General features: G+C 38.3%; 1 protein-coding gene across 6 annotated transcripts in view; it reads left to right on the top strand.

The window, feature by feature from the left end:
* The window catches only part of AFF2 (AF4/FMR2 family member 2), a 494138-nt gene that overhangs the window by 295542 nt on the left and 174579 nt on the right, over positions 1-24017 (top strand). For all 6 annotated transcript variants that reach the window (XM_031660490.1, XM_017953742.3, XM_017953743.3 and 3 more), the window contains one exon: positions 15298-15342. In XM_031660490.1, the coding sequence (XP_031516350.1) occupies positions 15298-15342 (45 nt within the window). The remainder of the gene's footprint in view (positions 1-15297; positions 15343-24017) is intronic.

Here is a 24017-nt window from a genome sequence, read left to right as displayed (position 1 = left end):
TTAGTGCTTAGCAACTTTGAAGTCCTGGATGGAGGAAAGACTTGGTCTGTTTGTGGTAACAGCAGGTGCTTTCCAAGGTACAGACTGTCTGAGTCATTATTGTACAGGCAACATTCTCTCAAGATGATCTTTTTCACTTTCAAGTTTTCAACGTGCCATTTTGTAGGTTCCTTTTTAGACTATCAGTATTTTGCTTTTGATGTTGATGGTCAGCTTGGAATTTGTAATAACATTAATAACCGAATAACAGGGATAAATAATCTTTCATCTTGCAGAGGTGGGGGCGGGGGGTTCATGGCAATTTATCAAATTGTCTCCTGGATTGCTATGGCTCTAGTGGGAACTACATGGATAAATCTATGTTAAACAACAGCAGCATAAAATAGTGGAAGACACACTGGATTGTTTAGCCAAAAACCCAGGGGCTAGTCTCCACCACCTCTGACTAGCCATAAAACTTCAGACAAATCATGCAACCTTTTAAAGTCTCGCTTCTTTTTCATCTTAAAAAATGAAAGTAATTTTATCTTATTTGCCTACTTCAGAAGATTGTTGTAAGCAACAAATGATACCAGGAGGGGGATAATAGATGTAGAGGATGTGAAAGGATTTTGTAACCTGGCAAGGACTCTAAATTTCCAATGAATTATTTCTATTAGCAATGGTCTTAGTAGCAGTAATAGTAGAAGATATTCTTAATGTCATCCTCATATATAAATTCCCTCATTCCCCTTTGTTTTCATATGCCACCAGGATGCTGTTCTTAAAGTTTTGAATTAAGGAGTAAATATCTTTACTTTCAGGATTTAGGAGATCTCTCTCATGGGGTTAGATTATCATTTATAAAGAACTGAAACTGAGGATCTTGAAAACGCTAATTGTAAAGCTTATCATTACAGAGTAGATGTCAGATGCTGCCCTGAAACTTTGTAGCAATCCTGATAAGGTGTCATGCTTTCCTTTTCAGCATAGATTGCAAAATGAAGGGCAAAACATTTAGAAATTAATAAAGCATATTTATAAAAAATATACCTGGCCATGAGCAGTGACTCATGCCTGTAATCCCAGCACTTTGGGAGGCTGAGGCTAGCTGATCACGAGGTCAGGAGATCAAGACCATCCTGGCTAACATGTTGAAATCCTGACTCTATTAATGATATAAAAAAAATTAGCCAGGTGTGGTGGCACCCACCTGTAGTCCCAGCACTCGGGAAGCTGAGGCAGGAGAACCGCTTGAACCCGGGAGGTGGAGGTTGCAGTGAGCCAAGATTGCACCACTGCACTCCAACCTGGGCGACAGAGTGAGACTCTGTCTCAAAAACAAACAAACAAATATATATATATGTGCATACACAAACACACACACACACACACACATATATACACCTAAGTGTCAGACTAGATAATTTCAAGATTAGTGTGATCATATTAAATTTTTGTTTACCAAATACTCTCAGCCTAGAGCTTCTCAGATAACCAATTAAAAGCACACTAAGTATTAATAATTGCATTATTTAAATAGGCATATTATTTTAGGTTTAGAAGGTCCCTCTTCTTCATGATAATGCATTTTCATGAAGAAAGATCTTAAAACTGATTCTAAGGATCTTCAAATAACACGTCATAGTGTAGTATATGTTGGTGAGTTTATTTATCTTGAGTTGGGAGCTTTTACAGATTCCAGCTATATGTCTTCACCACAAATCTTGTTTTTTTGTGCTCATGGCATGAGTGAGAATAAATGGAAGTTGTGGAGTCTGTGAAGGCCACTGGAGGGAGATTTCCCAGTCTCCTAATATATCAGTGTCTCTTCCTATCTGTTTCTGATGGGGTCCTACAGCACGTCAACATCCTTAGGTAAAGAAAATCTTCCTAAGAGGGAGCAGCAGTCACTGAAATTAAATTAATGAAACCCTGCATCTGCTGATCTATTTGACAAGAAGGAATTCGGGCTGCCAACATTTAGAAACCACTAGAAGTAATCTCCATTGGAAACCAGGCTTCGACTTTCTGCCCTGGGCTGTCCAAAGTATTGCAGTAGAAAATGCGAAAGTAAGTTGAACTTTGAATTATAATTTCAATGACTGTCTAGCGAAATGGATTCATGCTCTGGCACTGCACCTTTGAGGCTGTGGGTTCGTTCACATAAGATAAAAATCTGTCTGGCCTGACAGTTGAAAAGGTTGCAAGAACACTTGATGTCTGATGGTCTCAGTGTATTGCCAAATCTTGATTAAAATGGAAGACTTTGGAATAATTATGTTTTGTTTTGTTTTTCAAAATAATCTTTTCAAACAGAGCCATTTCTACATGTTTTGGCTTTAAGTTTATTGACTTAGCCAAGTATAGATTGTATTTTCACTACCATTTAGCAATAACATCATACTTAACATGAAGCTCTCACATAGTTGAGATACTTTGGCCTTGGAGCCAACACGTTATTTTTGAAAATGACATCTAATTGTCATTGTAATATCCTTAATATTAAAAACTGAACTATCTACATTTTAATGCTTCCACTTTAACTCTAGAGCACGTTGCCTGTCATCTGTTTTCATTATGAAAATACTTGCAGGAATGGCTTAGCATTTTTACTTCTGTAGATCATGTACCTGTGAAATGTGTAGGTTTTAATTTTAGATTAGAGACATCTACTAACTAGAGATTAACACAAGTTGGATCTTTCTAATTAATCTGCTTTTGGACAACAGATTGATAGACTTAACAGACACGAGTCACCTTAAAGACTGGATTCTAAGCCAACCCACTTGTTTTACATCTGGGAAAACTGTGACTTGCCCAAAGTCATACAGTTTGTCACTGAACCAATAGAGTTTCTTCAATACAGTCAGTTCAAGTATATTAAGCAGTATCTCATGAAGTACTAAAGGAGTCCTGAGGGCGGGGACAAAGTGTTACATATAGATGTCCACCATACTCAGAGAAACTCTATTCAGATTCATCTACCACATTTTCTGTTCTCAGCCAATTACATTTGACTATGCCAAAAATAAGGTACTTTCAGGAAACTACTTTCTGTCTTTTCCAAATGCTAAAGTCACTCTCTATCTGATTGTTTTCTCTTATTCAAAGCTAAGGTCCTGTCTTGCTCCCTTGCTTGACGACCCAGATCCATGGACAGTGTTTGCTTTCGTGACTTTCTGTTGAAGTTATTGTCAGAGTCATGCATCTGGCTTTTTAAAGTAGGATCACCACATAAACTGGGATTTCCAGGATAGCCCTGATTTCAATTCATTCTCCCCATAAATTGATATTCTAGAAATTTCCATATTTGGTCATGTAAATCACGTAATGCAAGCTGCCTTTGGTACCCACTGAAAGAAAATTTTTTTCTGCCAATGTGCCTCATTTAGGGATCAATAAAAGATATCTGCTAACATGCACTGTAATTCCTTACTTTAGATATGCAGGTCTTGTCTATTCATCTATAGTATACGCTCCCTGTCTTAGTGTGTCTTGTGCTTCTATAACAGAATACCTGAGACTGGGTAATTTATAATGAACAGAAATTTATTGGCTCACAGTTTTAGAAATTGAGAAGTCCAATGTCAAGATGTCAGTATCTGCCACAGGCCTTCTGTCTGCATTATAACATGGTGGAAGGCATCACATGGAAGAAGTTGGAGGTTGGGGAGAGACGGAGCGAGAGAGAGAAGCAGAAACAAAAGAGTGCCAAACTTGTCATTTTATCAGGAGCCTACTCCCATGATAATGACATTAATTTATTCATGAGGGAAGAGCCCCCATAGCCTAATCAACCCTAAGGGCCCCACCTCTGAATACTGTTACAATGGCAATTAAATTTCAACATGAGGTTTTGAAAGGACAAACATTCAAGCCATAGCATTCCCTGTGGACAGCCATTGTTTATCATGTACTGCATTTCACATAATGCTTAGCTTAGTGCACTGTGCATACTGAGGGTGCAATGCATATTTGTCATTTGGGATTATTTCTTTTACATGAACAGATTTTCCAAACCCCAAATTTAGAAGTACTGCAACACATTGATTCTGGTCAAGAGTAGGTCTGGTTAGTTCATTAAGAGTTTATTTTATCAGTAATGTGGTGTGCTTGTACCTGAAATTATAAATGCCTGCCAGGTATCTGTATCCTGCATACTTCCACAACTCAGAAATAATCAATACTTTGTTTTCTTGTGGATGCGAGACAAGTTAGGATCACTGGTGCTGGGTATATGCTGTCCACGTTAATTGGCATAGACCTTTAGGCTTCATAAACCATGGTACACCATGTATCACTCCTTCTTTGTTCTTCAGCATAAAATTCAATGGGCTTGAAACGCTCCACAGAGCTGGCCCACACTTAAGGTCACAGACCCTTTATGACACACACTATGTCTATTTCAGGGGTTTTTGCAGAGTGATTTTCTGGAAAAGTGCCATGCCCTTGCATGAGCCAAGAATTTCAGAATGTCTCATAAATGGTGGACAGACTGGACTTTGGGGCCTCTCTCCAACTAACAGAAGATACTAAGTAAGGTCCAGGGGAAGTTTAAGAAACAAACTTCCTGTGTTTGTTCCATTGATTTTCCTACCAACAAGAAGTGTAACAAATTGTGATGTTTCCAAATAAAAAGCATCAGGAATAAGCTCCCATTTTATTGAGTAGTTTCCTGGACACACATGCAGGTGCATTTTGGAAGAGGCTGGATATAGCCAGAGACAGGTAACAAAGCCAGGTCACTTAACAAAGCAGGAAAGATAAGGGCCACGGTTGCAAATCATTATTTATAATCAAACGAAATGGTAATTTTGCCAACACTCCCTTCTCAAATATAAGACCATCATCATGGTAATCAAACTATTACTCTGACACAGTTTACTTACCAGGAGACCAATCTGAGACTGATGACCTGAAAATGGAGGTTGTCTTTCAATTCATTTGAAATGCAAACCGAGTAGACAACCTACACCTACTGTGGCATATTTTTAAAGCAAAATCAGCACCTACATTGACCTCCTATTTACATTTCTTTGAGAAGAAAAGAAAATCACATAAAAGCTATCAAGAAACACATTTCACAGCAGGCAAATTAATTGGTTTTACAGTATTTGAATGGAGGGTTTGTCAAATAAAACATGCCGTGACAGTTAATAGTGTCATTTAGAGCCAGAAAATTATTGGCTTATTTGTTATTGGATAAAAGGAAGGCAAACATTTTGTATTAGAAAGTTTTAATGTGTTTAAAATCCTCATTAGGGATTAATGGACATGCTTGGTTAGCACAGCGCCTCATTAATTTGAGGCTAAACAGTTACTTCTGTGTTTCAATCTCAGTGTTGTTTCTTAACTTTTTTTTTTATTTCTCTTTAATTAGATCTTGCATTTGAGTTTGCTCTCTATACCATTGGAGATATAGATTTAATTAATGAGATTTATAAATCTAATGAAAGTGAGTTATTCTTAGCTATCGTTTCATTTTAGTGAGCAGTTAAACCACATGTAAGTAGGCGCAGATCTAAGAGATTTCAGAAGTACAGAAAAAATGTGAACTTCCCTGAATATATTTAGCTGTGTCACTTGGCATTAATAGATAAAAGTGTTTTAATTAGAGTCATAAATAATAGGGGAGCTGGCGAGGATTCAGTTCCCATGCACATGGCTTGTTCTTTAGGATCATCACTGTCAAAGAAGAGCAATTGTAACTCTGTTTCTGTGGAATTTCAGTGTCATCCACTGGCAATTAAGACAATCCTAAGTGCGGAGTATAGAGAGTCAATAAGGTTCGTTAGAGGTTAGTATGAAAGTGGAGCCACTTTCTATCAAGTGTATTCTGTTGTCACTTTTATTGAGGGCATCTGTGGGTACAATTTATAAAGTCTATTCCATTTACATTGCTTTAAGGGGAATTTAGTTAAAGGAAAAACTGATAACTGAGTTTTTGGTTTTGAAACAGACGGTTAAATCATTAGCTATTTATTTGTAAGAAGACCATTGTAGTCTCTTTAAGGTGAGGGATTGTGAATGTTAAGGTAAGACTTTTTTTTCTAAAAGATTTTCAAAAAATAAGAGCCAAAGGTACATATTTAAAAGATTTTTTTGTAAACGGGGTTATGGAACTTAATTTAAGACCCCATAATATACCTGTGGCAATGCCTTCAGAAATTACCATAAAAACCTGAACTCCCACTTTTTTTTTTCCCATGAGGAAGTCCTTGTATCTTAGACACTGTAAATGAGTTGAAGAACTTGTCAATCCAAGACATATAAAAGATAATCATATTTTAAAATACTACATGATAGCAATCATATATTAAATGTGTAAAATGCTTGCTTGAATACAAAATGTTTCAATGATTAAAAATAGCTCTTCTTTAAACAATTCAGAAACTCCTTCTAATGTTCTAAAGGAATGATTTCTCTCAGGAGGATATGAGTTAATAGAGTTCTTTGTGCTCCCAAAGAGACAGAGTAGCATTCAGTTAGGCCCAGAGGAGATCCTCAAGCCTTGGGGCTTATATTCAGCCCTGGGTTTAATTTCATCTAGCCTTCTGGATACTGTTACAGGAGTCACTACTGTGGAGTCCTGGTCATTAGTCCTACTCCTGTGCTTTCTACTTATTGCAGTCAGAATGAAACCTCTTCTAGATTAGAACAGTTGGAGAACTGTGAACTGTGGTTAATTAATCAGTGTTGGAAAAAGCAGAAGCTAACGATGAGGAGCAGTGTCACCTTCATCCAAATCGTCAGAGCTACTTGGCTTCCAACTCCCTTCTTTCTCCCTGCCTCCCTATCCCTTCTATTATTCTTCCCTAGCAAGTCTATGATCCATGTTTCTGTTTTCCAAGACAACTATTCCAACCTTTCCTTTTTCTTCCAATTTCCAATAAACACACCCCACTCTTAGCTGATGATCTTGCCGCATACTTCATAAAGAAAAATAAGATACAACCAGACAAGTACCATCTCATCTTCTTATCTTTAATTTCTCCAACCCAGCTGCTTATGTACCTGGGCACTCTGCCTTCCAACCTGTTACAATGGAAGAAGTGTACAGAAGTGTACATGTTCCTATTTCAAGCCAACCTCTTCAGTTGTGTCTTGATCCACTCACTCCTTCTCAAGGACTTTGCTTTTACAATCATCCACTTTCGCTTTGCCACACTTTTTCCCTCTTCACTGAGTTCTATGCATCAAGTATATAAATATGTCTTAATATCATCCCTCTTATAAATACAAAACCAAACAAAAACCTTGACTCCACATCACCACTTCCTATTATTCCATTTCTCTACCCCCTTTCACAGTAGGAATTTTTTATTCACTCTCTCCACTTCTGCCCCCTCCACTCTCTCCTCAATACACAATCAGATTTACATCCCCACCAAGCTGCTGAAACAGCTATGACCAAGGATACAAATGACCTAGATATTGCTAAAGCCTGTTCTGCAGCCTCAAACTTATTAATGACCACTTTTTCCTGGAAGCACTTTTTCTTCTAGGCTATTGGGACCCTATGCTTGCTTCCATACACACTTTAAGAATTCATTTTTGGCTTTGGAATACATGACATGTGATAGATAATATACCATGCTATGTGCAGTGTGGCCTCCTGGCAAAGGGACTACTGCATATAGCAAAATACATAAAATAGGAAAGAATAAAGCAGAGTGTTAATAAAATCGTAGAATCTAAAAGATGTGTGAAAGATCCCATAACCTGGTGACCAGCCCAAAGTGAAGGTGTTGTTTGTTATTCTGTGGCAACATAGGAAATGTAAGATAATAATGTGTGTGTGTGTGTGTACCAGCATGTTTGATATTAGCATAAATTTAACTGTTCTGTATTTTGAACAAACTGGCCTGTATTCAGAGATTATGCCTTATTAACCTTTTGAAAGTTGTAATGTTCTTTTACAAAATAATAGTGCCAGTGGTTAATTTTGTTTTATAATGCTCTTATTGATAAAATAAAAAGTTAGTAATCTTATATGTATTCCTCATTATTTGTGTACTGTTATGTGAAATACAAAACACTGGGTACTTGTAATATATTCCCATGCCTTTACTGTATAGGCTGCTTAGGCTGCAGGCTGGTGAGTGAAGAAGCGGATTGTCCCAAATTACACAGCTAATTAGTGGTAGAGCTTGGACACATAACTACTGTTTCCTGTCAGGTTTTTTCACTACTTTATAAGATTTGTTACATGAAAGTGAGATCGCCGCTTTGCAATTGTTTACTTTCTCTATATTATGAGCTTATAGTATTAAGAGCATACTACAACTTTAAAAACGCTAACATTTACTCTTTAATTGACAGAATTCAAAGGTGAACTTGCCTCCTGATATATCTTTTTAATATATTTAGATAATGTATTAGTTCACTCCATTTTGTACATCTCTAGTTTTACAGTCTTCTCTTTTATTATGAGAGATTATTATGGGCCTGCACACAGACAGTCATTACCATTAATGGGAGCACACTAAGTAGGGATTAAGTGGAATCTAGATTTTGATCCTAAATGGTCTTTGGTTGCAGTACTAGGACTTTGGGACAGAAGTGAGTATCCTGCAGGCCCTGAGGAGTTGGCTGCTTACCTAGGAATTTCAAAAGGAAAGGACTAGGGCCGGAAGATCCGTGGATTGTAGGGCAAGCACCAAAAGAAGAAAGAAGGTCAGGAAGAGCATAGGCAAGAGAGGGCAAGCAAGTGGGGTCAGAATCATGGAGACTGGCAAAGAGAAGTAGGAGATAGCTCGAGTCTGATCCCAGAATGATGGAATCATAGCAAGAAGCCTTGAGACTCTAAGTTGGAGATCTGTCCCTGTGGAACTGGGCTGGAAGACCCTACTCAGCCAGGGTATGAATCTGGGTAGCTGCAGCAGTAGTAACCAGAATGGCCTCACTGACTAGCCCAGGGGACTTGAGACAGAGCATCCTTGAGGGAATGTGAGGCAGGCAGCAAGGTGCTTCCAGATAGGTTCTTGATTTCTAACAGTAATATTTCTAGATGTTTACCTTGTTTTTCTCTAAGACTGTAATATACCCTCATTCCCCCATCTCCTTTTATAGCTCACTCTTCTATAGAAACTAGTTATTAGAGCAAATAAATGAACAGTGAGCTAATGGCTATTCAGAGCCAACTGAATTAAGTACTCTTCACTTGAAATTCCATCTGCCATTAGGTACTCTCAGCTGATGATGGGCCTTTCTGCATATGCATTCCACCATTGCCCATACCTAATGTAATCACTGAAGAGGTGTCCTCATAATGAAGCATGTCACCCAACCCTCCTCCACCCTTCTCATCCCCACTCTCCCTTATCTCTCTTGTCATATCCACTCAAGTCCCATCTCCAGCCTCCTTTTTCACCTTTAATGAGAGCCAGCAGATGGAGAAGCAGCCTGAGACTCTTTACGCACTGGGACCCTGAATAGGATTTAGTAATTAGCAACATTCATAAGATGTCGTGGGAGCCGGTTTACAAGATGACCAAACTATCTCCTCAGTGGTTCCAAGGCTCAGAGTGCTGACACCTTTCTAAAGACTTTTGAGAGAACTTAGCATACAAAGTGCTGATGGAGACTTAACATGCACCCCCTACTAGGCTAAGGTACTTTTATATACCTCACTTCATCTCAACCTCACAAAAATCCTAGAAGTGGATTTTTTAAACTTTCTCTTACATAGATAGGGATACAGAGGCTCAAAGAAGTTCAAGTGGCTTGCCCAAGGTCGTAAAGCAAGATGAACTTCAGAGCTAGGATTGAAATCCAGTTCTATGGAGCCTCAAAGACCAGGCTCTTTCCACTGCCCCCTTGGAGCCCCTAGAAAATACAGTAAATTATCTCATTCTCAAAGAAATAACAGTTCATGGTTACCTTTTGGTTTTATGTTCATGTATGATTCCAAACAAAGGGTCATTTCCTGTATTTGGCTTAAAAAGACATATGTTAAATTATTTTGATCTTCATGCTCTATTTTTTGTTCTTTTTGTACTTTGTTGGTGCATATTAGCTTGTTTTACATGAAGTATTTTGACCAGGAGACTTACTTAAAAATTGGCCAGAAGCAGTATTTTAAAGCAAACACCAGCTCTTTGGATGCCCAGGATTTTTGCTGTATTAAAATGAAATTGGAAGATGAGCTGGTTAGCTGGACCATGTAACTGTTGTGAAATCGTTTTTGTTTTGATTAAAGTTATATTACCCGAGGACTTCTATCTACAGCTTATGCAATATTAACTGTTCCCGTTTAATCATAGACTCATGAATACAAACTAGAATAGGGACGGTTAAGGTGAGGCAGGAAGCAAGGGACAGACAGATCCTAATGTGAACTGAGTTTGTAGTTTTCCAAATTCATTTTGGAAAACTGGGACTCCCTGGATAGAGACATAGGGGATTTCATAATGCATGCAAATAGGAACTTCAGAGGCTGCTGTCCTGTGTTTTTACAAATTACCAACGATGGGAATTACAAATTTTAAAAAGCTCGAAAACTCATTTAGTAGTACAATATCATAACCTGGGTTTTTATTTTATTAGTAATTCTGTGTCAGGGGACTTCTGTGTACCACAAATCAATCATGGGGATAAATGGGGAAGTTTGTTAATGAAAGTACAAATGGAATTAGTTTGGAAGTCGCCATCAGTGTCTGTTGTGGATATTGGTTAACTGGGCCCAGTTATTTAATTTGCAATTAAATTTTCGGTTTTTAAGTTTTACTTTGAGAAAGTGTTTGTCTAGGTGGAATATACCTAGACTAGTGGATCATGATTGCCAGGTATTGTGGGACCACCCTCAGGATGATTTTATGGGAAAAAAAATGACCTCTCTTCTCTCACAATCCCTTAGTAATAATATACTCAGAGGTATGCATTGAGCTCCTCTGGATTAACCATGTGATGATCATTGTTCTATTAATGTTTTACATTAATCTCCATGTTTTCTATTAGTGATGGCTGCTGCTTATGTCTCTCAATGCCACAATCAGCATGTTTTTGATATCTTGTATTACCCTAACCGCTAAGAAGTATGCTCCGATTAAACCATCCTATGCAATTCATTTATTGTTGCTGCAGTTAATTGAATATTTGATGATTTAAAGGAACTCTGATTATTTCATAAGATATGTGTTTATCACCAGGCAGATAATTTGTGCGTGATCTCTGTGGCTACATGGAGTGGCAGCCTGCACTGTTAGATGCAGAGAGGGTAGGCACTTGTGAGGGTTCTCGGTGAACTCACCACCTGCCCGATGTGCACCTCCCTTCCCTGGCCCTCAGAGGACCACATCCGTGCCCAGCACAAGAGGGTCGTCTGGGGCCAGGAGTGAGAGCACAGCCTCCCCTGTGTGTCGTGCAGCTTGCTTTCTGCTCCAGGAGGAGGGGGCGGAGAGGGGGAATGAGAAAGGACGCTGCAGCTCTGAGTGGCTAACTTGGCGCTTTGTGGACTATCTGAATACTCAAGAGTGGATTTAAAGAGAGGAGAAGGTGCCTCCGGAATTAAGCAGCAGCTTGGCAACTCAACGGGCAGCAGTTCTAATCCCAGTGCCACCACTAATTCTCTTCCTCAGTCTCTGTCTTTCACACCTGTCCGAGTAACTCCTCCAGAATTACTGCAAAGACGTGTGGGTGTCTGTGAGAAAGAGAAAGAGAGTGCAAGAGAATAGAATTTGGGGCTGAGCCCCAGCCTTAGCTCAGCTTTCTTCCAGTGTGCAGAGTGACCCTGGTGCATCTCCGCAGGGGACTCAGTGACTGAAGTGGCCTCAGGTGGCCCCATCACTTCTCAGCCATGTCGAATCCTTGGCCTCTCACTCCCATATGGAGCGAGGACTACAGTGGGGACCTCAACGGCTGGGAGCTTCTGTCTGACATGGCAGTGTCGGTGAACCCGGTAGGTACCCTTTCCCTGGCACTTAAATCAGACCTACTGTTTGGTCTTGTCTGTTTCCCTGTAAATGTTGTTTCCTCAATTTGCGTGGAGTCTTGAAGGCAGAAATGGTGTTGTCTTCAGTGTCTTTAAATCCTCCCTCTTGGCACCATCCTGAGCACAGTGTGAGCTCAATCAGGATTTGTTGTCTAAAGAAATAAATGGGAGAGCTGATGAATAGGCGGACAGGCGAATGAATGCGATCCTATTACCCTTGTCATGACTACCTTACAATGTATGTCCCAGTGGGTTTCTAATTGTTTGTTTTCCTATCCCATCTAGACATTTAACTCTGAGAGAAAGAACCCGAGACTCAGAGTGATTTGTATTACCAACTCTCCATGTTTTGCACTGTACTAGGCACGTAAGAAATATTTGCTGGTTAATTAAAAAACACTTGCAGGAAGGAAAAGCACTTGCGGTTCAAACGTGGTTGTCTTATGGAGAAAACAGCTGTGGGCCTGGGCTAGATGAATTTGTAGAACTAATGACTTTATGAGAATGTTGGATTTTAGTGTTTTCTAAAGAAAAATATCTAAACACTGAGTGTGAATGCATATTTATTTGACTGCTCTTGCCTTTAGAGTTCTTCTCTGTCTGTCCTGAGTGCTGCCGACTCCAATAGCCAGTCATTATTAAATGTGCTGCAAAGCTTCAGAGTCCACAACTTTTTCTCTTTTGACAGCATTTCCTCCCATAAAGAAGTGGATATTTATATTTCGAAGAGGGGAGATGATATTTTCAGTTGGCAAGAGTGAGTCAAATCTTAGTTTGAAAAGATGAGAAGACAGGACTTAAGAAAAGTAAGGAGAACAACAGGACAAGGGGTAATAACTTAATTCATTGTATTGGGCTTTGCGGATTACAAAGCACAGTCACATCACTTATTTCACAGGATGCTCACAGGAGCCCTGTGAGATTTAAAAAGGATTGGTATTACTATTATTCTTTCCTTTTCTTTTACATTTGGAAAAACTGGAACTCAGAAAGGTACAGTTATTAAGTCCTGTTCCCAAGTGGTAGGGCCAGGACTCCCTCCCAACCCTTTTGACTCATCAGCAGGTGCTCTTGCTGTGTCTGCATATCACTCATATATTTTCACTTTGATTTAAAAATTAATGCTGATGTGTTTGTGTGGGAAAAGGGGAACAAAGACCTTTTCATGAGACTGGGCCATACATTTTTAGCCTAGGCTGCACACTCTAATACAATGCAACAATGATATTGAAGATTTAAGCCTTTCTTATAATCCTTTGACCTTTGTATTTGGGGAATGTGTTTGTTAGAAGTTCAAGAACTCTCTTGGAAAATACAGTTGCTGGAGCACTGAGCAATGGAATGAGGTTGTATTTGCAGTTGAGAACTGCCAGTTTAGCTGTATAATCATATAAACATGTTAGACTAGCATCTTCCAGTGTATATTCTGCAAACATTCATTTTGTGAAATAGCAGTAGTTATTAATTGAAAAATAAAACAAACAAATAAAAAAACAACTAAAACTAAAAACCCAAGACTTAAGGGCCAGGGAAGTTGGGAATGTACTTTATTAAAAATTTTAGACAGGTGTCTCACACCTTTTTATTTGCATCATGGATCTCCAAAGAGGGATACAATATGGGTTGCAACATTTCCCGTACTTCTTTGGACACAAAACCTTTTATTTTGCATAACTACTGTCCATGGGATGGTCATCTTTTTAGTACTTCCCCACAGCTTATAGTTGTGCATTAACTATGTGATTCTTCATATTCACCTTCCTATTGAGCCTGTAAACTCCATGAGTGAGGAAATTGTGTCTCCTTTTGCTTCCCATTGTAACTCTGCCTAGCACCAAGTGGCACAGTCCTTAACTCTCCAAAATTGTTTGTTGAATGAATGAATGAATTGTGCTACACCAAATCACCAGTGGTTCTCTATCTGAAACCTGTATTTTAGATTCTTTACAAGGTATGCCCAGCCAACTTAAGTCTTTTCTTCTCCTATTTCTTCTACCTAGTATTAGAGTATTATTGTTATTGGGAGGATGGCTGTATAAATTTGTCATCCAAACTGGAGGACATTTTTGAGAGAGAAAGGGAATACTATCAATAATTACACAGATAACAAGTGTAACCTGGGGTTGTACTGGGCCATCTAGAATTGATAGCCGTTCATTATTGGTGACTGTCTCAGGCTGTCTCTCCTATTTGGGATTTTAGGCCTCTTGGAGTGGGGACTTTTACACGTAGAAGGTCTTCAATAAATACTGGTTGTAATGAATGCATGTACAGAAGTGACTATAATACTGTTTGAAGATTTGCTGTATTGTTTAACTTGTAGTTTTGTCAGGTGAGGAAATCTAGTGCCATATTCTATTCTTCATTTCCCCAAGTATAGTTGAGTCCATACTTCAGTCTGTTGGGGAGTTAATAATTGTCCTTGCAAGAGGCCTGGGCAATGTAGATGTAATGGCAGTGCTCTCTTAGCAGGACTGGGCGTTCATCTTTCAAGGCAGTGAATGAGAGACCCACTGTTCTTACCAGAGCAGGCAGGAAGCAAATGTGATCAGACTGCAATCCTGGAGAGGGTTAAGGTGTGAAGGGGAAATAGGAATGTTTGGGGGATGCCTAAAACCTGCACAGATGACATGGTGATCAGCAGACATTTTTCTAGATGGTTGCCTGACTCTCAAGTTCCTGATGGTGCACTGTCTTGCAACTGGTATCTTATTTTATTATCTCACTTCTTGCTTTCACTGATTATGAAGCACCTGCAGGAAAGGGCTATGGGCCTGACATGGAATAAACCCTCAGTACCTTTCTGCTAGTGACTTGAATCTTGATTCATTAGGAAGGTGTCACACTGGGAAAAATGGATCATGGGATTCACTGAGTATACTTCTTAGACTTCTTGTAACTGCCAAGGCAAGCATGCAATTTACGCAGGCCGTTATCCTTAGTGTTTTGTAAGCACCTAGTTGGACTCCCAAGTTCAAAAAGAACTCAATTTAATCACAAAGTGTTTTATATAGGCCTCATATTTTTAATGAATAATATACAAAAGTATGTCAGAGGGTCAAAGATGCCTTAAAGATCCTGAGATCAAGCTCTCTTTGGATAGATGAGCAAAGAGAAGCCCGAGGGGATGGGGGAGGGGTCAGTGCCTGAAAGCAAATCAGTGACAGAACAAGGAGTCACTTTCTTTCTGCACCATGCACTGCGATCTTACCACTTCATTAAAGTAAAACAAAATTAGTCATTTGCAGAGATATTCTTTTGTATTTAATAGGGAAAAATTGATAGCTAGATTTTCTTGCTTTACAGTTTGTCCTACAGAGTAAACTATTGTACAAGAAGAATAAATAGATTGTGCCTAATGTTTTCTATTTATTTTGTTTCAGGTAAGTCTTCCCAGTGATCCAAGCTGTGTTGAAGAAATCTTGCGGGTGAGTTTAAACCTTTATTTTTGTGCCTTTTAATAATGAAGCAATCTATCTGCTTAAGCTGTAATTACTGTTCTGTTCTGTTTCAAGGAGTTTCATAATGGGGAATCCTGACATTCTACTTCAAGACCCTTCTGCTTATTCCAGTGGCCTCATTTCTTACCTGTCTTCTTTCCATTTTGTAATCAAGCTAGTTTTCTAATATCACTAAGCTTCTGCCCTATCCATTCCTACATCCTTCTCAGACACTCACCACCTTCTTTAGGAAACTTTCCCTGTTCAAGCACCATACCCTAAACCTTTGCCTTTTACCTTTCTGGGACCTCAACTCAATCTCACTGCTGCCGCCCACTACGTGGAACATGGTTATCAACATTGATTGTGGCCTATAATGAGGGGAAGAGATGTGGGAGTGGGAGAGGAGGAGAAGATGAGAGACTTGAAAATGATGGCATGTTGTGGGAAGTGTTAGTTATGGAAGTGAGTGTATGTGTGTGAATGCCTTGGGGGCAGAACAAAGTTGAAAGAGTGGCTATAATCTCTCCTGAAGTAAACAATTAAACCAAAAGAAGAAACCAAATTTAAGTGAGAAAAACATATCTGTCTACTGTCTCTGGCCATTGGCATCAGAAGGCAGTATGGAATCTCAAGAATAGGAATCATGGCAATGAGCTCCTGTACCGGCTCTACCATTTGTCACTTCTATGACCTTGGACAGATTACTTTATCTCTCTGAATTTCCTTTCCTTGTCTGTAAAAGAGGACAATAATACCTGCCCTAACTCCCTTATAGGCCACCAAGTGGTATATAAATCCTTGTTATTGTAATAAATGATGACCAGTGTAGTCATATAAAAACCATGAAGGCTTTCTATCTGGGAAAGAAAATAATCTGTGTGCCAGTGAAAATTCTGCATCCCCTTTCCTCAGTTACCAAAGTCACTCCAACTCCCTCTTCATCCCCCTCTCCCAGTAAATGCCTTCTCAGCAGCCCAGTGTTTGAAGCAAGCCCTGAGAAAATGCAGCCAAAGGAATAGTCAAGAGCCAAAAGCTGTTTACCATTGAATTGGCTTGCCACCCAGAGTATACCTGATGTGCACATTCGTGCACCTGTTTCAGCCCAAGAACATTGTTCTTGACTATTAAAGAGATGAGTCAGTCATATCACTTTGATCAGTGATAAGACTATATGGATTAGGGCAGGGGTTCCCAATCCCAAGGCAATGGACTGGTACCATGTGTTCCTCATGAGAATGTAATGCCTTGATGATCTCAGGTGGAACAGTTTCATCCAAAACCATCTCCCCACCCCTACTCCCACTCCCTATCCCCTCATCTGTGGAAAAATTGTCTTCCATGAAACCAGTGCCTGGTGCTAAAAATGTTAGGGACTGCTGGATTAGGGCTATGCTGACTACTTTGGTAAGATAAGAACCCAGCAACCCCTCAGTCATCTGTCTCAGTCATCTATCTCAGGGGCCCGACGTTTTGGGTGGAGATGAGGCAGCTGTTATGAGTGCCACAAAAGGAATGCACACTGGGAACTCAGCTGCTTGCTCCTTTCCCATTGGGAAAATACATTCAATCCTTGCTCACTTGTCAACAGCCTTCCTTAACAGAAGGTAGTAACACTGAAAGAAATGTCTTACTCTGCTCTACATAGTAACCTTGTTATTCCTTTCTTCTCCGAGTCACAAGCATAAATAAACTCAGTGGCCTTTTTCTTAACTCCCAAAGGAATGCCAGACATACCTCAAAATCTCTACCTAATTTGTCACAATTGAAATCACCTACTTGAAAGCAACCCGGCCCTGGTGCCTAGGTGGTTGGTTATGTGACTAAATGCAGGAAGGAGGGTGAACACCTGGCAGAGGCTGGCAACACCAGTCTCCTAAAGGAGCCACTTAGAGAAACAACAGAATTTCACTTACACATGGAAAGAAAAGAAGCAGGTTTCCTTAATAGGCTCACAAAAGATAACATGCTTTAAGAAAGTAACAAAAGTCCTTCTGTTATTCTTGAAAGAGAATATAGAGAAATGTCTCTTTTTTTGAAGGGCTATAGATTGTATAGAATTCTTTTTTTTTTTTTTCCAACAACGCTGTTAATGAGTGGGCTTTCTTTTATTAAAGAATGAATGTTTCATTCCCCATGCTTCAAATAAAAATAAGCTTTCTGAAATTTGCGTCCCCGATTTTATGACTAATTGTTAAATTTTTATAGACCACCTTGCTTGTCACAATAGAGCATGCTTGTTGGGCTTTTTGTCTTAATTACACATTCGTGTTCCTTTTGGTTTGAGGGCCTTAGAGGCCTGTGACGGGTTCCGCAGTAAATTTGTCACCTCATTCCCCATAAACCCCCTTCTTAGGGAAAAGTACATTTTCTCTTTCTCCCTACCTCTCCTGGCCATGTTCACTGCTTTTCAAACTAAGCAGAGGCCCAAACAAGGTCATCTCTCCTCACTGAGGGGAGCTATGCAGAGGAAGGAGCACCAGCCCCAGAGTGGAGGAGCTGGCTTCCGGTTGCTCATGAGATTCCATTATTTCCTAGCTGTGTTGCTTTTCAGTGTCTTCATCTAGAAGCATGAGCTAGTTATTACCCCCTCCATCTCTCTACCCACCTCCAATGAAGGAAAATTTAAATTATGCACATTGTTTGCATCTGCACCATGAAAATCTGAGTCCATTTGCTCTCCCATCTTTCCCACTTCCCTGATCCCCCTTTTTTCCCTCCACCACCTGGCAAGCAAACATATGCAAACCCACTTCATCTCACATGGAGACAGACTTCTTTTATTAACCAAATGCAACACAACCAGCCTTTCCCCACTCTCAGCCCCTCAGTCCTCCAGGCTATGGAAATGCTTTCACCTTATGTGTTTTGTTATGGCCCCCTTTCTCAAAATGCTGTCCAAATTCAAGCCAGTTGGTTTCTCTTGAAAGCCCCTCTCACCATTTGTCTGACAATGTTCTCAGCACCCCTTCAGACCAGCGGGTCCACTTTTCTTTCTTTGCCCCCCTGGGCAAAGTGCTATAATATGCCGGAGCCCACCTTGTCTCGTCTTCCAGCAATTTTCTTCTTGCCCTCATGCCCTTGCAGATGCAATCAGATTACAACAGGCTAACTTGACCTGATGTGTCAACCTTATTTTCCTATAGCAGGTGACGGCTTTTCAAAGCACTTGAATCTCATTGTCTTATTTGGTCATAAGGAATAAGGTAGTTTCTTATTATTTCATGAAATCGAGGTCCAGAGAGGTTAAATGACCTGCAATCCAGGGTGGGGTTGGTATGTGGCGGAAGTAAAATAGTATCTGGCCTTTGTTTTCTAAATCTAGTGATCTTTGCACTACACCCAACTCTCAATCACCCTGTCACAAATCTAGAGTGAGAATCTCTGAATATTAAACAAAATTGCTTTAGACAGTAGCTGACATTTCCAGCAACTTTAAGAATACCAGCAAACCAATATAATTTGAACAGATCTTAGAAATTAATTCTGCCTTTTTGTCATTCTTTAATATTTTTTAATCTAATTTCAAATAATAATAAAACAATAGCAAATTTGCTTCTAATAATAAAAGAACTGATAATAGTAATGTGTGTTCTATTGCATGCCAGGCACAGTTCGTAAGCACATTATGTCTTTGAACCTTCACAACAACCCTCAAAAACTGTTATTAGTCATGCTTTACAGAATGGTAAAGAGTGAAAGTCAGAGAGGTGAAGTAATTTGCCTCAGGTCACAGTTCTCCAAATCTCTGACAAGAGTCATGCTATATGTTCTTCTGGTCCTGTTGGCTTATCTGAATCCATTCTTACTTAGCAGCCTCCAGTCTGCTTTATGATTAACATTATAGTGGATTCAACCAGCAATTCATTTCAGCTTCTGTTGTTTCCTCAATTTGTACAAATTCAGTTATGCCAGAATAATTTAAGTAGTTTTTTGAACAAACTAGAATTCATTGGCCTACAACACCTTTACACCAAACTGATCTTCTCCCATGAAATGAGCCGTACAAATTCAGATGTCTTTGCTCCTTTTCAAGCATATTATTGCTTATTATGAATTTTACAAATCAGAAACTTAAAAGCAGCAATCTGTGCAATGCATCCCAGCTTTTACACTTGCTTCCATCAGCATGCTATTTACTCTTTAGAGTCAAGCTACTCTCATGTGTAAATGGAAATAAAAAGTAATAACAACTCTGGCCACAGTGATGGCATTTTGCAGTAACATGCATCGATCATGTGAGGGATTCCTAGGCAGCTCATCTGTAGTAATATGGGCACCAGCAGCAGCTTCTTTTCTGAGCTCTGTGGGGTTTTATGGATCCTAGAGTAATCATTTCTGGAAGAGTTAAGCCAAGGAGAGCAGCATGCTCTAAATGCTACTAGCTAAGGATGGATGCTCAATGATTATTTGTTCTGCAGTAGTATGATTTATTTGTTCATAGCAAGAATTTACTTTAAAAAATCAACAAACTATCAAATCCTTTCTGGAATAAAAAATGCAGATAGAGCATTTCTTTTAGATTTGATGCTGAACAGATTGTCTCTCCTAGCAAAGTACCTTCTGTAGTTGATAATTTCATAGGCAAACATCTATAAGGGTAATTCAGTGTTTATGAGGGATGCTGAATTTGCTAGCTAGGATTTAGGGAACTTGATTTGATAAACTGTATCTTCTTACAGATTTCTTCCTGCCATAGGGATCAGGTTGGTAAACACCTACTTGGCCACCTCTTTTTGAGTACAGTATGATCTGTGTTTACAGCATTCTAAATTATGGCAATTCTACTTATTAGGCTTGTGTTTTAGTTAAAAGTTTTAGCATGGAAAAATTTACCAAATATTTACAGGGCAGTGCTTGTTATTTTATTTTTATTTTTTAACAGGGAAATAAATGAAAAAACCCATCTTGCAAGTAAGAAAAAAATGGATCAGGGAACAAAACTGGACAGACAATTATGTCTGAAAGGAAATTTGATTATATTGTCATGACTATGCCGCATAATCAAGCACTTTTCAGTAGAATTTCTTTTATAAATTTAACCAATAATTAGGCAATTGATTTTATATCCTGTCAATACATTAATGTATAAATAATGTTCAACTTGGATTCATGCAAACGATTTTCTATATAGCTGTCTTAAATAAGAATCATTCTGGAATATTTCAGAAAACATGTATCTTATTTGGATGTGGACTTTTAAAATTACAATTTCTTGAAATAGTAATACAGTGTTCCACCCAGGAAAGACAATTCCTAAATATAATTTAGACTATAATTAATGTTAACATTGATGGAGTCAAATAAATGAACTAATGATTGTGCCCTTTGCTAATCTGATGACTAGTTCTTACCTAATGGCACTGGGAAATATGTAAATTTGTCAGCAGGTGAAAATGCCCTTGACTGGGTAAATAATGTGCAGTATTACCTTTTCTGAAGCTAATTCAAAGCACTAATGGGCTTAATACGTAGCATGCATATGTGAGGTGAGCTATTCATGGAACCAAATTAGCTCATAAGAGATATTATCCATTATATGCCACCTAGTAATCATTTCCTCTTTTGTCAAACACAAACCAACCCAGAAGAAAGATGCTTAATTTAATTATAACATCTGTTATGTGAACAATGCAGGTAAGCCATCCAGTGTGCTTCCAAATGCACTTAGAACCTGTCAAGCAGTTTAAATATTTTTATGTGGAATCTAGGGGTTCGCAGCTAGTATATGAGGTGAATTTTAAATGATTTTACAGACGTCATTGGGAAAGTGAGTAATATGAGTAATGAGGTGACTGGGCCAGTGAATCATGGGAACCTGTCAAACATGGGGAGATGTCAGGGAAGAGATGATGTCAAATAGCAGTAACTTAGCAACCCAGCATTTAGCTGTCCAGAGAATGAGCAAGAGTAGCCCCTTTAAAATAGCTGAGTAAATATATCAGTTCCTATATATCTTAGGTATGCTATAAAAATAAGTCTGTTCTCTGTCAACCTGTTTCTTTTTGGGAATATGGTGATTTATGATTTTCTATTGAATTGGATGAAAGCAGGTGAGAATTTAGGCCATATGTAGAATTTACACCTGCTTTCTGTATCTTGGGTGTACGGAGAGAGTAATGAAACAACGCATTGGTTTGCCAAAAAGCATTCTAAGCTTCTCTGAAAGAAGTAATAGCTTCCAACTGTTGTCTGAGAATGAGAATTTTTGTCCTAGCTTTGCTAGTGGGATTGGGCTGGGGGAAGGAGAAGTAATGCAAGGAAGTTAACCATTCCACCTGCATCTGTGTAAAGGTGAAACTCATGTCTCTGCAAAACACCTTGGGGAAGTAGCCTCTTGGAATCAATTTGGTAGGCATCTCTCAGTTTTGAAATGAAAGAAAGAAGGAAAGAATAAAACAAGGCTGGTCCCTTCTCTGATTTGTCACCAGAAGCATTCAGGAGAATGAGAAAAATAAATTTAAACTCCATAATTGATGTAAACAAAGGGTATCCATAAGCCTGACTCACAATTTATTTTGTGAAGGTCAAACAGGGAAGAAGCCAATAAGTGATTCCCATGGTCTTGGATTTTTGGCATGGCTGATGAAAGAAACACTGATTTTCAGAATAAGTGGAACATGGTGAAAAGCAAAAACAATATTAGAATAATAAGAATGGATATTAAAGTTGGAGATTAGAGCTTCCATGGACCAAGTTTGGGACACAGTCTTGAGAAGTAGGGAAGGCAGGACTGAATGAGAAATTACATAAATGATCCATATTTGTAGAAGGCACTTTGTTAGTGAGGCAAGGTGGATAAATGAGATGCTGCTTTTCTAGTAGCCTGCAGGGCTGATGTCTGTTGATAACAGAGAAGTAAAGGCTGAACACATTTGGGCACACAGCCTTATATTCCAAAGAGAATTCCTGCTGGTCTGGAATTCAGCCACAGCCCTGACTGGTCCTGGAAGAACTCTTGACATGAAAAAAAAAAAAAAGTAATAAAAAAAGAATCACCACAAGATCTATGTAAAAAAGAAATACACAAAAAGCATGTGAGAAAAGTGTACCAGAAAAACACATTGTTATGGAAAAATTAAAGCTGTGACCAACATAGTGGCATGAATTTGTTAAAACCATGAAGCAATTTTATCTCAAAAGACAAGAACAAAATCAGTGATACTATTAAAGATGCTGTTTAACTTAAGATGCTATTAAAAAGTAGATAAATCAAGAGGTGTGAATTAATGAATTATGAACAGAAAATCATTATAATTAATTAATTCAAGATCCTTTTCCCAAATAAAACAATACTACAATAAAATAGATACTTGATTACTTAACATCATCAAGAAGAAAAGGAAAACACCAATACATAAAACAAGAACTATTAAACAGAAATAATCTCAGATACAGAGGAAACTAAGAGAATAATGAGTAGCAATTTTCTCAGCTCTGTACAAATAAATGTAAACAGGTGGATGAAATGGATGGTTTTTCTAGTGAAATGTAATTGGCAGAGATTAACTCCAGAAAAGACAGAAAATCTAAACAGGCTTATCGCCATCAATAAAATGAAGACTCTCCCCACCCCTTAACAAAAGCGTCACTCCCAGATGGGATTTCATGAGGAAATTAAACTAAACTTTCACAAAATATCACAGTATAACTTTTACACAACATACAACAAAAAGAAAAAATTGCAAAGTACTTTTTAGAAAAGCCAACCTAGCTCTTGTTTTGATACTAAAATCTGACAAAAATAGAACACAAAAAAGAAAATTACATAATAATATCATTTACGATTATTGTTGCAAAGCCCCTTAATGAAATACCAACAAACAGAATCAGACAGCATTTTAAAGGATATACAACATCACCAAGTGGGTTTTATTCCAGGAGTATGAAACTGGTTCAGTATTACAAAATCCATTTGTATAATGCCTTTTGCTAATAGAATAAAAAAAGAAAAATTACACAGTCATCTTCATATAGATGATAAAAGACACTTGACAAAACTGAACACACATTCTTGATAAAATAGAAATAAGTGGAAACATCTTTAATGTGATAACATATATCCACCTTAACCCAAAGGCTAGTATCACATTTCATGGAGAAACTCTCAAAGCATTCTTATTATAGTCAAGAAAAAGACTAGATGTTCTTTATACCACTATCATTTTATATTTTTCTGGAGGTTAGCCAAGACAATTAAATATGTAAAGAATAAGAGGCATTAAAGTGAGAGATAATGCTTAAAATGGTTATTATTTGTACATTATACATATATTGTTTTCCTGGAAACCAGAAGCAAATTAACTAAAAACACTGTTATGAATAATACACAAATTCAGCAAAGTTGCTGTGTGCAAAATAAATGTATGGCAATAAATAGTCTTTACATATAAAGCAACCAACTATAAGATGGAATGGGCAAAAAAAATCCATTTACACCTTGTGAATTGATGTAACAAGAAATGTGTCAGAGCTATATAAACAAACTGAGTCACTATGAGAGACGCCAAAGAATACTTAAATAAAAAGGCACACAATTCCTGAATAGGAAGACAATATCACAGACGTTTATGTTATCCCTAAGTTAATCTTGGATCCTTACCTCAAGCCATACAAAAACATTATTTCTAGATGTATTAAAGATTAAAAACAAAAACATAAAA

Source organism: Papio anubis, chromosome X (assembly GCF_008728515.1).
Source record: "Papio anubis isolate 15944 chromosome X, Panubis1.0, whole genome shotgun sequence".
Taxonomy (NCBI): Eukaryota; Metazoa; Chordata; class Mammalia; order Primates; family Cercopithecidae; genus Papio; species Papio anubis.
This window is presented reverse-complemented; position numbering and strand designations above follow the sequence as displayed.